The sequence below is a fragment of the Mya arenaria genome, chromosome 10 (assembly GCF_026914265.1).
Source record: "Mya arenaria isolate MELC-2E11 chromosome 10, ASM2691426v1".
In the NCBI taxonomy this organism is placed as follows: Eukaryota; Metazoa; Mollusca; class Bivalvia; order Myida; family Myidae; genus Mya; species Mya arenaria.
Window position 1 is genome coordinate 46,350,388 of NC_069131.1, and position 15,485 is coordinate 46,365,872.

Here is a 15,485-nt window from a genome sequence, read left to right on the forward strand (position 1 = left end):
AGCATTTTTAACACCCATGCAATCGCCATCCATTTGCATTTTTTAATCATAATAAAATAACAGTAAAACCCAACTGTCAATCAACTTAAAAACCGCTCCTACCACTAACTAAAATAAATTCCCATTCCATAATAGGCGCGCTCTTCAGAGCGGCGCCAATAAAACGGAAGTACGTTCATACCGGATGTAAACTTGGTTGGTAATATGCAAATTAGCAAATCCCGGGCTATGTGAGAATAGAGAAGTTAGTGTCTATAAAGACCAGTGGACCCCTTCAGGTTCGAGCATGCTTTTCCCTGAAGGGATTTGTTGGTGTTTGTTTCATTACGTCAGAAAGCTCGGCTATCTGGTGTTTGTTTGTTTGATGGTAAGTTGAAACTTCAACAATCTTTAAAGCTCGGCTTTCCTGATGGTTGAAGTGTAACGGTCCCCTGTAGGCGGCAGAGGTCTACAGCGGCGGAGGTGCGTTCATAATAATATTCCGTATAAAACGGAAGTACGTTCATACCGGATGTAAACTTGGTTGGTAATATGCAAATTAGCAAATCCCGGGCTATGTGAGAATAGAGAAGTTAGTGTATATAAAGAACAAATTGTCGAAGGACTCTTAAATTCTTCTTCAGTGTAGTATTTTAAAGGTGTGTAAATATTCTACTACATACCGAATGTAAAATTATTTGTAAAACCAGCATATAAAAGCCCGCTTGATTTCATCTGGTGGTGTTTCTTCGGGAGTCCTGGAAAATATTGTAAGTCTCGACCCCTGTTTCCGTCGAGGTCGACAACGGAGGGGTGATGACGGGGCGGTAACATTGACCTGTCGCGGTTTTCTCAAAATGGCGAGTTTTCAACAGGAAATATAGTGACAACTGATTTGTTACATTGTTCAGAGAACTATCACGAGAACAAAATAGAACCGGAAGAGTATTGGTTGGTTAAAATTAGACATCGTTTCCAGTCACAGGAAATGCTTTTATCACAAATAGTCAGAGACTATATATATATGCTTATGGAGTAGTTGAGGCATTCTTCTTTGACGATGGCCTGTTCTTTGGTACTCTGAAATCTTATATGATGACTACCCGGTCATTGAAATTTATGAACTAATAAGCAAAAAAATCCTCTTTTATAGCGTCTTGCGATAACTACCCGTTCTATATTACACACAAAAACTGTTCATTGTGAATTACCTTTGTTTGAGTGGAAAATAACAACACAAGAATAGCTAACTGGCCTATATCCTCATCATTAAATTATCATAATCATTTTAAGTTATCACTTCCGTCAAAACGTAGTAATCTCGCGATATGGATGAAATACACGCAGTTTTGGTGTTGTTGTCGTCATCATGCCAATACAGTTTTAACCCTGGCCATAACTCAATAACTGTTCAAGTTATACAAATGAAACTTGGAACACATGTTGCCAGAGACAATAAACACACGCAAAGCTAGGCTCGTGACCATAGGCTTTAATATTTTTAGAGTTTGTCCCTTGTTCCACTAGTAAAAACAAAACAAAAGATGGCGTTCGCTCCGTGGACCTCTTTTTGTGTTATTCACACGTTTTACTTGTACATTAGCACATGCGTTATTCATCAATTTATCTAATTCAACATTTCACTAGCTCTGAAAGTATTCTCCATACTACGGAAACATTTCAGCAAAATCACACATGCCAACCAACCACTGCAGTACTTTGATTTCACCACACAGTGTTCAGTATACTTCGTGTGGACATTTTTTTGTTCGTTTCTGTCAAACCGTAATTCTTTATTAAACTCAAAAAGTTCATCATGTATTTACAAATACTTTGGACATAAACGACTAAATACGACACACACCTACGTCAGCACGACGTCAGACAAAGACGTCGTACATGTATTTTGGTAATAACGATGTGTGGACTTCGGGTTTTGTCGTTATATTAACGTCCGCTTTAAATATGCACTGGTACCCTCTTTCTATTCTCTCCAAAAAGAATTTAGATATTCTAGAAAAGTAACGTATGGTACCAGTCTACTTTATACCAGGATGATTGGCCGCCGACAGCACAGCCGTGGCGCCGGGAGTATACAACGTCTATCCGACGTCGAACCGATGTCGTGTGCCTGCTGGAACGTTTATTGGTGCTGTATTTATCATAATATCATTATTAAGTGTGATAAGAAACTTGATATTACGAACAGAAGGCTGAAAGTATTGTAAATGGTGAAGTTCCATGTCAGCAAATTGCACTTTATTACATATTAGGATGTTGAGCTTAAGAAGCGCACGCGGACATGGAGGGACGGCCTCGCGTGTGGTGCTGCGAGGGGAGTCCGCGTAGCCATGAACGCGTTGTCATTGAACAATATGAAGGCGCAAAGCGTAACTACCAAAGGCTATATGGAAACTTTATCAATGCATATCTAAGGAATCAAAATACAAGAGCCGAACTTAACTTAATCGATTCTGGAAAATAGTGAAGAAACAACGAATACATACAATCAACTATAAGGACTTAAAGTGACTCGCTCATGGTTTGTAAAATGCACTTTTTTAAATTACGAAATAAAGTGTGGCAAATCATAAGGAGTGTTAAAACAAAACTACCAAAAGCTGGATCCCTTCAACAAATGTCGATATTTGCTCATATCGTCTTTGAAGACCACAATGATGCGTGATTGGTTGAATTACATTATCCTGTGATGTTATCAATGTATCCTTAACAGGTCAACATATCCACAACTTTTGTTAAAGTCCCGGTGGCCGTGTGGACTAACCGGCGGTTTTCTATTTTTCATAGACTTTACCAAAATCGAACCAAAATACCTTTTTATGCTAGAACTGTATTTTGTTTCTGCAATACCATAGCGTAAAATAATGTTAAGTGTTTTCAGATGTTTTACTTGGAACACTATTTTTTATCCAAAAACATGAGCGAGTCACTTTAAAAATACATTTGGTTCTGGTGACCCGTCTCTTCCTACGAAATAGGCACCGACCGCACTGTTTTATAGATAGTTGGTAAACAAAATAAAAACAAACATAATAAGTGCCTGTTTCAATATATAGTTTAAGACCTTTAATTAAAGTTCCATACAGAAGAATACTTTACCACAATTCTCCAATGATAACAATAACGTTCAAGATTACATAAAGCCTAATAAAAAAGCCTACCTATCCTACCTGTTACCCTAACCAAATCTATTTTTTTTTTTGCATAATACATCTAGGATGAATTTTAATGGGTCTGTGGTTAGAGACCGTGAACATATAACCGAACAGTGGGGCTTATATTTTCAAAGCTGAAAACAAAGTATATGAAAAACCTTTGAAAGCGAACGGTGTTTTAATGGAAGACAACTGTTTACGTCAAATGCAGACCGATCCCAATGTTGCCTTTCTTTGTGAAGAACGTTGAAACAACAACACATCAAAAGGCTTCCTGACTTGTGTTTACCCTGAATCTATTACACTACCACCAACTATTGATTACATTTGCACTGCAATGCTTCGTCTAGCCTATTTTCCGTAGCAATTTATAATTAAAAGGGGTGTGATTATCGCATGACGTAAATATGGGCGGGTCCAGGATTTTGATGTTTAAGGGGGCGAAACTTGGGGATTTACGAGACAATGTGTACTTGGTCGTTACTGCAGCTGGAACCATACAATAATGCTCTTGGGTGTTACTGCAGCTAGTACGAGACAAGATGTTATTGGGCGTTACTGCAGATAAATCAAAACAATATGTTCTAGGACGTTACTGCAACTCAAACGAGACCATATGTTATAGGACGTTACTGCAGCTAGTACGAGACAATATGTTCTTGGTCGTTACTGTAGCTAGTACGAAACAATATTTTCTTGGTCGTAACTGTAGCTAGTACAAAACAATATGTTCTTGGTCGTTCCTGTAGCTAGTACGGGACAATGTGTACTTGCTCGTTAATGTAGCTATTAAGAGACAAGATGTTCTTGGGCGTTGCTGTGCTAGTACAAGCCAGATGTACATGGACATTACTGCAGTTAGTACTATACTAGGTGTAGATGGGCGTTACTTCAGCTAGTACGCGATAAGGTGTATTTGGGTGTTACTGTAGCTAGTACGAGATAGTGTGTACTTGGGCGTTACTGTAGCTAGTACGAAATAAGATATACATCGGCCTGACCGTGGCTATTATTTTACAAGATATACTTTGGCGTTACTGCATCTTGTACGAGACAAGATGTACTTGGTCGTTAGTGCAGCTAAAGACGATGTGTAGTTGGTCGTTACTGCAGCTAGTACGAGACACGATGTATTTGGGCGTAACTGCAGCTAGTACGAGACACGATGTATTTCGATGTAACGGTAGCTTGTACGCTAAATCTGTTCTTGGGCGTTACTGTAGCTAGAACGAGATAGCATGTTCTTGGTCGTTACTGTAGCTAGAACGAGGCAGTATGTATTTGGGCATTACTGCGGCTAGAATAAAACAATATGTTCTTGGTCGTTACTGTAGCTAGTACGAGAAAATATGTATTTGGGTGCTACTGCAGATAGTAAAAGACAATAATGTTCTTGGTCGTTACAGTAGCTAGTACGAGACAAAATGTTCTTGGGTGTTACTGTAGCTAAAACGAGACAATATGTTCTTGGGCGTCACTGCAGCTAGTTCGAGACAATATGTACTTGAGCGTTTCTGCAGCTAGTTCGAAACAAGATGTATTTGGGCGTTACTGTAGCTAAAACGAGACAATATGTTATTGGGCGTTACTGCAGCTTAAATGAGACAATATTTTATTGGGCATTACTGCAGCTAAAACGAGACAATATGTATTTGGGCGTTACTGCACCAAACACGAAATAATTGGTTCTAGAACGTTAATGCAGCTTAAACGAGCCAATATGTTAGTGAGCGTTACTGACACTAAAACGAGACAATATGTTATTGGACGTAACTGCAGCTAGTACGAGACAGTATGTTCTTGGGCGTTAATGTAGCTAGAACGAGATAACATGTTCTTGGTCGTTACTGTAGCTAGAACGAGGCAATATGTATTTGGGCATTACTGCGGTTAGAATGAAACAATATGTTCTTGGTCGTTACTGTAGCTAGTACGAGAAAATATGTATTTGGGCGCTACTGCAGCTAGTAAAAGACAATATGTTCTTGGTCGTTACAGTAGCTAGTACGAGACAAAATGTTCTTGGGTGTTTCTGTAGCTAAAACGAGACAATATGTACTTGAGCGTTTCTGCAGCTAGTTCGAGACAAGATGTATTTGGGCTTTACTGTAGCTAAAACGAGACAATATGTTAATGGGCGTTACTGCAGCTAAAATGAGACAATATGTATTTGGGCGTTACTGCACCAAACACGAAATAATATGATCTAGGACGTTAATGCAGCTTAAACGAGCCAATATGTTATTGAGCGTTACTGACACTAAAACGAGACAATATGTTATTGGGCGTTACTGCAGCTTAAACGACACAATATGTATTTGGCGTTACTGCACCAAACACGAAATAATATGTTCTAGGACGTTAATGCAGCTTAAACGAGCCAATATGTTATTGAGCGTTACTGACACTAAAACGAGACAATATGTTATTGGGCGTTACTGCAGCTAAAACGAAACAATTTGTGATAGGATGTTACTGCAGCTAGAACGAGACAGTATGTTCTTGGTCGTTACTGTGGCAAGTACGAGACAATATGTACTTGGTTGTTAATGCAGCTTAAACGAGACAATATGTTCTTGGTCGTTACTGTAGCTAGTACAATACAATATGTACTTGGTCGTTACTGTAGCTAGTACAATACAATATGTTCTTTGTCGTTACTGTAGCTAGTACCGGACAATAATGTCCTGGTTAGGTTTTACTGCAGCTAGTATGAGACAAGATGTTCTTGGGTGTTACTGCAGCTAGTACAAGTCAAGATATACATGGGCGTTACTGCAGTTATATCGAGAAAAGGTGTACTTGGGCGTAACTTCAGATAGTACGAGACAATGTGTACTTGGGCGTTACTGCAGCTAGTACGAGACAATATGTACTTGGGCGTTACTGCAGCTAGTACGAGACAATATGTACTTGGGCGTTACTTCAGCTAGTACGAGAAAATGTGTACTTGGGCGTTACTGCAGATAGTACGAGACAATATATACTTGGGCGTTACTGCAGATAGTACGAGACAAGGTGTACTTGGGCGTTACAGCAGCTAGTACGAGACAAGGTGTACTTGGGCGTTACTGCAGCTAGTACGAGACAATATGTACTTGGGCGTTACTTCAAATAGTACGAGACAATGTGTACTTGGGCGTTAATTCAGCTAGTACGAGACAATATGTACTTGGGTGTTACTTCATCTAGTACGAGACAATATATACTTGGGCGTTACTGCAGATAGTACGAGACAATATATACTTGGGCGTTACTTCAGATAGTACGAGACAATATGTACTTGGGCGTTACTTCAGCTAGTACGAGACAATATATACTTGGGCGTTACTTCAGCTAGTACGAGACAATGTGTACTTGGGCGTTACTTCAGCTAGTACGAGACAATATGTACTTGGGTGTTACTTCAGCTAGTACGAGATAAGGTGTACTTGGGCGTTACTTCAGCTAGTACGAGATTATGTGTACTTGGGCGTTACTTCAGCTAGTACGAGACAAGTTGTACTTGGGCGTTACTTCAGCTAGTACGAGACAAGTTGTTCTTGAACGTTACTTCAGCTAGTACGAGACAATATGTACTTGGGCGTAACTTCAGCTAGTACGAGACAATGTGTACTTGGGCGTTACTCGAGCTAGTACGAGACAATATGTACTTGAGCGTTACTTCAGCAAGTACGAGACAATATGTACTTGAGCGTTACTTCAGCTAGTACGAGACAATGTGTACTTTGGCGTTACTTCAGCTAGTACGAGGCAATGTGTACTTGGGTGTTACTTCAGCTAGTACGAGGCAATGTGTACTTAGGCGTTACTTCAGCTAGTACGAGACAATGTGTACTTGGGCGTTACTTCAGCTAGTACGAGACAATATGTACTTGGACGTTACTTTAGCTAGTACGAGACAATGTGTACTTGGGCGTTACTTCAGCTAGTACGAGACAATATGTACTTGGGCGTTACTTCAGCTAGTACGAGACAATATATACTTGGGTGTTACTTCAGCTAGTACGAGACAATGTGTACTTGGGCGTTACTTCAGCTAGTATGAGACAAGTTGTACTTGGGCGTTACTTCAGCTAGTACGAGACAAGTTGTACTTGGGCGTTACTTCAGCTAGTACGAGACAATATATACTTGGGCGTTACTTCAGCTAGTACGAGACAATGTGTACTTGGGTGTTACTGCAGCTAGTACAAGTCAAGATATGCATGGGCGTTACTTCAGTTAGATCGAGAAAAGGTGTACTTTTGCGTTACCTCAGCTAGTACGAGACAAGTTGTACTTGGGCGTTACTGCAGCTAGTACGAGACAAGGTGTACTTGGGCGTTACTTCAGCTAGTACGAGACAAGGTGTACTTGGGCGTTACTTCAGCTAGTACGAGACAAGTTGTACTTGGGCGTTACTGCAGCTAGTACGAGACAAGGTGTATTTGGGCGTAACTGCAGCTTGTACTAGACAAGATGTACTTGGGCGTTACTGCAGCTAGTACGAGACAAGATGTATAACAGGAAACGGTAGAGTTATTTAATATGGCAGATTTCAAATTACTTGTCATATGATATACATTTTTATCCGTCGTCATGTAAGAAAGAAAGTTTTTGTTTTCGTTCTCTTCTAGAAATCCTACATGACATTGAACATGACAGAAAAAATCTATTTAATATGTTCACATTAACATTATACAAGTGTATTATGTCCTTCGTTACTAAATAGTGTTGTCACGTTTACAGAATATAGTTTAGCTAAACGGACCACCCAATCTAAGCGACATTGCTGTAGCAGTTAATTTTAGATATAAAGGTAACCAAAGGTTAAATTGTGGTCATTACTCTGGTTGATGCACGTAAGACGTGACTTGAAGTGAATTAAGTATGTGCGACAAGGGACAGAATCAAATATCAGTATGCTTGATGATATTGCAATATTTACGTGACGAATGCATTTCTAGAAAAATACGGGAACGGTACTTTCAAACGGAAAATGTTGTTTGTTGTTTACCATTTGTAAAATGCGATTGCACATTGATTGACCGAGTTTATTTACTGGAAATACTTGTCATCATTCCACTGTTTCACTGAACATGATGATTATTGGAATCGCATGCAATGTCTGATACATGCAAACCCATATAGTTCCGATCTAGTTCATACAGGATAAAGTCGGTGACCGTAGAAAATACTCTGTGGATCCGTCAACGACCTGGTAGCGACACGTACGGCAGATATGTTTATTTAGTTGCCATAGTGACGTTGGACTGGGGCAGTGTACAGGTTATTAACGTGTTTGATGATATGGGTAATTTTCTGTACTATGTTTTAAATACCAACTTTTTAAATACCGTTCACCCGCGTTTATATACATCAATAATAATAATAATAATAATAATAATAATAATAATAATAATAATAATAATAATAATAATAATAATAATAATAATAATATAATAATAATAATAATAATAATAATAATAATAATAATAATAATAATGATTACAGTTGTACATGGCGGTGTCAGTATAGAGTGTCAACAGTTGTATGGTGGTGTCAGTATAGAGTGTCAATAGTTGTATGGCGGTGTCAGTATAGAGAGTCAACAGTTGTATGGTGGTGTCAGTATAGAGTGTCAACAGTTGTATATGGTGGTGTCAGTATAGAGTGTCAACAGTTATATGGTGGTGTCAGTATAGAGTGTCAACAGTTATATGGTGGTGTCAGTATAGAGTGTCAACAGTTATATGGTGGTGTCAGTATAGAGTGTCAACAGTTGTATATGGTGGTGTCAGTATAGAGAGTCAACAGTTGTATATGGTGGTGTCAGTACAGAGTGTCAACAGTTGTATATGGTGGTGTCAGTATAGAGTGTCAACCCATGTATGGCGGTGTCAGTATATTATCAGTATAAAGCGTCAACAGTTGTATGGTGGTGTCAGTATAGAGTGTCAACAGTTGTATGGTGGTGTCAGTATAGAGAGTCAACAGTAATATGGTGGTGTCAGTATAGAGTGTCAACAGTTATATGGCGGTGTCAGTATAGAGTGTCAACAGTTGTATGGTGGTGTCAGTATAGAGTGTCAACAGTTGTATATGGTGGTGTCAGTATAGAGTGTCAACAGTTATATGGTGGTGTCAGTATAGAGTGTCAACAGTTGTATGGTGGTGATGGTGGTGTCAGTATAGAGAGTCAACAGTTGTATGGCGGTGTCAGTATAGAGTGTCAACGGTTGTATGGCGGTGTCAGTATAGAGTGTCAACAGTTGTATGGCGGTGTCAGTATAGAGAGTCAACAGTTGTATGGCGGTGTCAGTATAGAGTGTCAACGGTTGTATGGGGGAGTCAGTATAGAGTGTCAACCGTTGTATGGTGGTGTCAGTATAGAGTGTCAACGGTGGTATGGGGGAGTCAGTATAGAGTGTCAACCGTTGTATGGTGGTGTCAGTATAGAGTGTCAACGGTTGTATGGTGGTGTCAGTTTAGAGTGTCAACAGTTGTATGGTGGTGTCAATATAGAGTGTCAACCGTTGTATGGCGGTGTCAGTATAGAGTGTCAACGGTTGTATGGGGGAGTCAGTATAGAGTGTCAACCGTTGTATGGTGGTGTCAGTATAGAGTGTCAACAGTTGTATGGCGGTGTCAGTATAGAGTGTCAACAGTTGTATGGCGGTGTCAGTATATAGTGTCAACAGCTGTATGGCGGTGTCAGTATAGAGAGTCAACAGTTGTATGGTGTTGTCAATATAGAGTGTCAACAGTTGTATGGTGGTGTCAGTATAGAGTGTCAACAGTTGTATGATGGTGTCAGTATAGAGTGTCAACAGTTGTATGGTGGTGTCAGTATAGAGTGTCAACAGTTATATGGTGGTGTCAGTATAGAGTGTCAACAGTTGTATATGGTGGTGTCAGTATAGAGTGTCAACAGTTGTATATGGTGGTGTCAGTATAGAGTGTCAACAGTTGTATGGCGGTGTCAGTATAGAATGTCAACTCATGTATGGCGGTGTCAGTAAAGAGTGTCAACAGTTGTATGGTGGTGTCAGTATAGAGTGTCATTAGTTGTATGGTGGTGTCAGTAAAGAGTGTCAATAGTTGTATGGTGGTGTCAGTATAGAGTGTCAATAGTTGTATGATGGTGTCAGTAAAGAGTGTCAACAGTTGTATGATGGTGTCAGTAAAGAGTGTCAATAGTTGTATGGTGGTGTCAGTATGGAGTGTCAATAGTTGTATGGTGGTGTCAGTAAAGAGTGTCAATAGTTGTATGATGGTGTCAGTAAAGAGTGTCAACAGTTCGAGGGGTGAATGCGAAAAGGTTCTAAGTGACATTAAATAAAGAAGCAGATAGAACCTTTTCGCTTTCAACCCTCGAGTTGTATGATGGTGTCAGTAAAGAGTGTCAATAGTTGTATGATGGTGTCAGTATAGAGTGTCAACAGTTGTATGGTGGTGTCAGTAAAGAGTGTCAATAGTTGTATGGCGGTGTCAGTAAAGAGTGTCAACAGTTGTATGATGGTGTCAGTAAAGAGTGTCAACAGTTGTATGGCGGTGTCAGTATAGAATGTCAACCCATGTATGGCGGTGTCAGTATTGGGCGTCCACAGTTTTATGGCGGTGTCGGTATAGAGTGTCAACAGTTATATGGTGGTGTCAGCCTTGAGTGTCAGCCTATATATGGTGGTGTCAGTCTTGAGTGTCAGCCTATATATGGTGGTGTCAGTCTTGAGTGTCAGCCTGTATATGGTGGTGTCAGTCTTGAGTGTCAGCCTGTATATGGTGGTGTCAGTCTTGAGTGTCAGCCTATATATGGTGGTGTCAGCCTTGAGTGTTTGCCTTTATATGGTGGTGTCAGTCTTGAGTGTTTGCCTGTATATGGTGGATTCAGTCTTGAGTGTCAGCCTGTATATGGTGGTGTCAGCCTTGAGTGTCAGCCTATATATGGTGGTGTCAGCCTTGAGTATCAGCCTATATATGGTGGTGTCAGTCTTGAGTGTCAGCCTGTATATGGTGGTGTCAGCCTTGAGTGTCAGCCTATATATGGTGGTGTCAGCCTTGAGTATCAGCCTATATATGGTGGTGTCAGTCTTGAGTGTCAGCCGGTATATGGTGGTGTCAATCTTGAGTGTCAGCCTGTATATGGTGGTGACAGCCTTGAGTGTTTGCCTTTATATGATGGTGTCAGCCTTGAGTGTCAGCCTGTATGTGATGGTGTCAGTCTTGTGTGTCAGCCTGTATGTGGTGGGTTCAGTCTTGAGTGTCAGCCTTTATATGGTGGTGTCAGCCTTGAGTGTCAGCCTTTATATGGTGGATTCAGTCTTGAGTGTCAGCCTTTATATGGTGGGTTCAGCCTTGAGTGTCAGCCTTTATATGGTGGATTCAGTCTTGAGTGTTAGCCTTTATATGGTGGTGTCAGCCTTGAGTGTCAGCCTTGAGTGTCAGCCTTTATATGGTGGGTTCAGTCTTGAGTGTCAGCCTTTATTTGGTGGATTCAGTCTTGAGTGTCAGTCTTTATATGGTTGTGTCAACCTTGAGTGTCAGCCTGTATATGGTGGTGTCAGCCTTGAGTGTCAGCCTGTATGTGGTGGGGTCAGTCTTGTTTGTCAGCCTTTATATGGTGGGTTCAATCTTGAGTGTCAGCCTTTATATGGTGGGTTCAATCTTGAGTGTCAGCCTTTATATGGTGGTGTCAGCCTTGAGTGTCAGCCTGTATGTGGTGGGGTCAGTCTTGTTTGTCAGCCTTTATATGGTGGGTTCAATCTTGAGTGTCAGCCTGTATATGGTGGTGTCAGCCTTGAGTGTCAGCCTTTATATGGTGGTGTCAGCCTTGAGTGTTTGCCTTTATATGGTGGGTTCAATCTTGAGTGTCAGTCTTTATATGGTGGGTTCAATCTTGAGTGTCAGCTCTTATATGGTGGATTCAATCTTGAGTGTCAGCCTTTATATGGTGGGTTCAATCTTGAGTGTCAGCCTTTATATGGTGGGTTCAATCTTGAGTGTCAGCCTTTATATGGTGGGTTCAATCTTGAGTGTCAGCCTTTATATGGTGGGTTCAGTCTTGAGTCTCAGTCTTTATATGGTGGGTTCAATCTTGAGTGTCAGCCTTTATATGGTGGTGTCAGCCTTGAGTGTCAGCCTGTATGTGGTGGTGTCAGTCTTGTTTGTCAGCCTTTATATGGTGGGTTCAATCTTGAGTGTCAGCCTTTATATGTTGGGTTCAATCTTGAGTGTCAGCCTTTATATGGTGGGTTCAATCTTGAGTGTCAGCCTTTATATGGTGGGTTCAATCTTGAGTGTCAGCCTTTATATGTTGGGTGATGAGCCATTGATCCAACATCTAACCACAATCATGTTATGGCCTTACTGACACTAAACGAATGAACAGCACAGATATACCACATAATTATGTAACAAAATATATATCTTGATACATCAAGAAATGCTTGGGTCTGACCTTTGAACGGTCGGTGAAACAGGAGTTCACTGGGGTTTTTACTAGTTTATGTGTGCACAATCTCAAACTTCTTCTGATTTTAACATGGAAAAGTTGCGTAACTTTACTATTTCTGTGAGTTCATGTTGACGTAAGTTATTAATTTTGCATTGTATACATTCCCAGCCCACGCCAACTGCGTCAAAAGCAGAACATATGTTACCAACAGCAGAACATAAGTTATATGACGATTGCTTTGCAATTGAACATACTTTATTGGACGTGTACATCGTTTCTAATCCAGTAACTGCAGTTAATTGAAATGCTTCCTTAGCCATTCTGGAAAAATCGAGAAAATGACGCTCGTATCTGAATAACGTCAATGAAAAGTAAATAGCCATTTGCATGCAAAACATTATATTGATCCCATTAACCAACAAAAAGTTTAAAATAGAGTTGCCCGCGTTATTGGACACCGGTGATGCAGATATAGAGGTGTATATAAGGATGTTGTGCGAGCGAAATGTCTCATAAATATAGAGAAGAGAGACCAATTGGTTGCTAAAGCGAGATATTACATACCAGAATACAACAACAGAACGTATCAGTACTCTGTACACACAGTTTAGAGAATTGTTTACGACAGAGATATGTGTATAAGGAAGAATATTGGAGTTCAATTTGAAGACATGTACTGCACGTGTCCGGGGAAGTGTGAACAAAACAGCTTAGATCGGGAGCGGTCCGACAGTGATCCCTGTGTGCCAATGGCCGGAAACACACGTCTTTCGGAGCAGTGTGCGTTTCGGGGTGGCTTCGAGGTACATGTACCGTACAACTACTTAACATATCGTCGGGGAAAGCCGGGGAGTGGACTTTCGTGTAATTCAGGCCCTGTAGAAGATGTGAAAGACGTCTGTACAAAGACATGGTAAGTGTCAAGTGTCGAGTCTCAAGTGTATTTCCAGTTGAAATACACTGACTTTAGTTTCTAAAAATGGCGGTATAATTTACAGTTGAAAATGTCATTTATATGTTCAAAATATATTTATTCTGTTATTACAACTTTATGCCTTATTGTAATTTTTATTTATATAATACTTCGAACGTTAATGTCTAGATACATTGAGAGAGTTCAATTTGTTTTAAATAGCAATATTGTTTTCTTTTCAATACATTACAACACATAAAACAGTAAGTTCTTGTATTTTTACAGTTCACGATTTGTGCAGTATTTTTCGGCCATTGCCCTGGCCACAACCATCTTGTACCTCATAGCTGGGACAGGAAGCAATGAAACATCGAAACTTGTTACGTTTCTCCACATTCTGAGCTTCGCCGCGCACTTCGGGGCCCAATGTTGGGTGACATTTATTGCAGGTACTTATAAATTTAACAACTGTGAGTGCACGTATCATTGCTTTTGTGCGCAGATTTATGCGACATATGTCTTTTTTCAACTAAAATCTTTGAAAGTCGGTTATTGAAATTAATTATAAAAAAATATTGATCGCATATTAATCTATGTTTATAAAATGCAATACTTGTTAATTTAAAAAAATGACTGTTGGTATGAAACGATTTGTTTACTACGATGCAAGAAAATGTTTCTCTATTACTTATGGTAAAGTTTTGAAATAACTTTACACTTTCAGGAATAACGATGTTTTTCAATCTCCCACGACTCATGTTTGGGCGCGTTCAGTGCAGGCTGTTCCCCCTGTATTTCGGGACGTGTTTAGGGCTGTCCTGCCTCACCTTTGTGACATATGCTATGCGCTCTTTCCACGAATCAAGGACATCAGAAGAAACGCACAAGGTTAATATATACACAAATATATTTGTATTGTAAAGTTAATTGCAAGCTTATACTTTTACTTAGTTCATGTTGTAGTTTATACTGTTTTTCAAATTGTGCATTCTTGAGGTTGTTTTATTATATTAGTTTGATGAAAACGTCATGTTGAAACCTTAACGTCTGTGTCTGTATTTTTGTTTAATTGATAAATTAATTAAAGTCAACCGTCATTACATGTAATGCTTGTCTCGTTTGCATAACGACTAACGCGTTCTGACTTTACGTATAAACATTTGTCTCGCTCTGTTTCAGATGTTCCTCCTCGGCGCTTGTATAGCTTTGACATTCCTCAATAGCTTTTTCCTGGCTCCCGGCATTGTGAACTCAATGATCCACATGTTTGAATTGGAGAAGGGCACGAATGTCGCCTTGGCGGTCGGCTTTTGTGACCGGTCGGAACTCAAGAAACAGCCGGACTACGTGCAATATTACAAGCTCTTCAGAATGTACCACAGCGTCTCAGGAGTGGCGAACATATTGACGATGATATGCAATGTGGTGTACGTGTACCATCTGGCTTGTCTATGTACATTCTAGCGTCTAGAAATATACAACTGCTGGGATTAATCTTTTGTTGAAGATCCATGCACCTTTTCGCTCAACTCTCATTAACAACATGTGTTACGTTTAGATATCAACCCATTGATGTCATGCTAAATTCAAATATAAGTAATGAGTTCACAATTTGTAGCATATACCATGTATAATGCGTATTGAAGTGTATATATAGCTATATAAGAATTTTACTGTTTGAATGTCTTCAGGGATTCAAATTTAATTGTTTTACAATTTAAATACTTTTAATACATTTGTCTATGCCTATTGCATGGAATGCAATTATTTTTAAATAAACATTACTATACATTTTGATTTATATTTATATATAAACCTTGCGTAGCGAAAAAAAGAAAACAAAACCATTCCATTCTTTAAAAAAAGTCTGTAAATATCTGTTGAATTCTTAATCTCAATATAAAGTCCCCACAGCTGATAAGCAGTGTATCGTGTTTCAAAAGAAAAATTTTAAATGTTATCTTTTCGTGTGATTTTTTAC

At 39.6% G+C, this 15,485-nt stretch overlaps 1 protein-coding gene across 1 annotated transcript; it reads left to right on the forward strand.

The window, feature by feature from the left end:
* Window positions 1-13,088: 13,088 nt before the first annotated feature.
* On the forward strand, window positions 13,089-15,283 carry LOC128206390 (transmembrane protein 205-like). The gene is made up of 4 exons (XM_052908797.1): window positions 13,089-13,504; window positions 13,790-13,953; window positions 14,229-14,392; window positions 14,684-15,283. The coding sequence occupies exons 1-4, from the start codon at window positions 13,224-13,226 to the stop codon at window positions 14,966-14,968; spliced, it is 894 nt and encodes a 297-aa protein (XP_052764757.1). The 5' UTR covers window positions 13,089-13,223; the 3' UTR covers window positions 14,969-15,283.
* The last annotated feature ends 202 nt before the right edge of the window (window positions 15,284-15,485 follow it).

Coding starts and splice junctions, on each gene's coding strand:
- LOC128206390 (XM_052908797.1), top strand. CDS start 13,224: ATGTGTATAAGGAAGAATATTGGAGTTCAATTTGAAGACATGTACTGC. Junction 13,505..13,789: donor GACGTCTGTACAAAGACATG/GTAAGTGTCAAG, acceptor GTATTTTTACAG/TTCACGATTTGTGCAGTATT. Junction 14,393..14,683: donor CATCAGAAGAAACGCACAAG/GTTAATATATAC, acceptor GCTCTGTTTCAG/ATGTTCCTCCTCGGCGCTTG.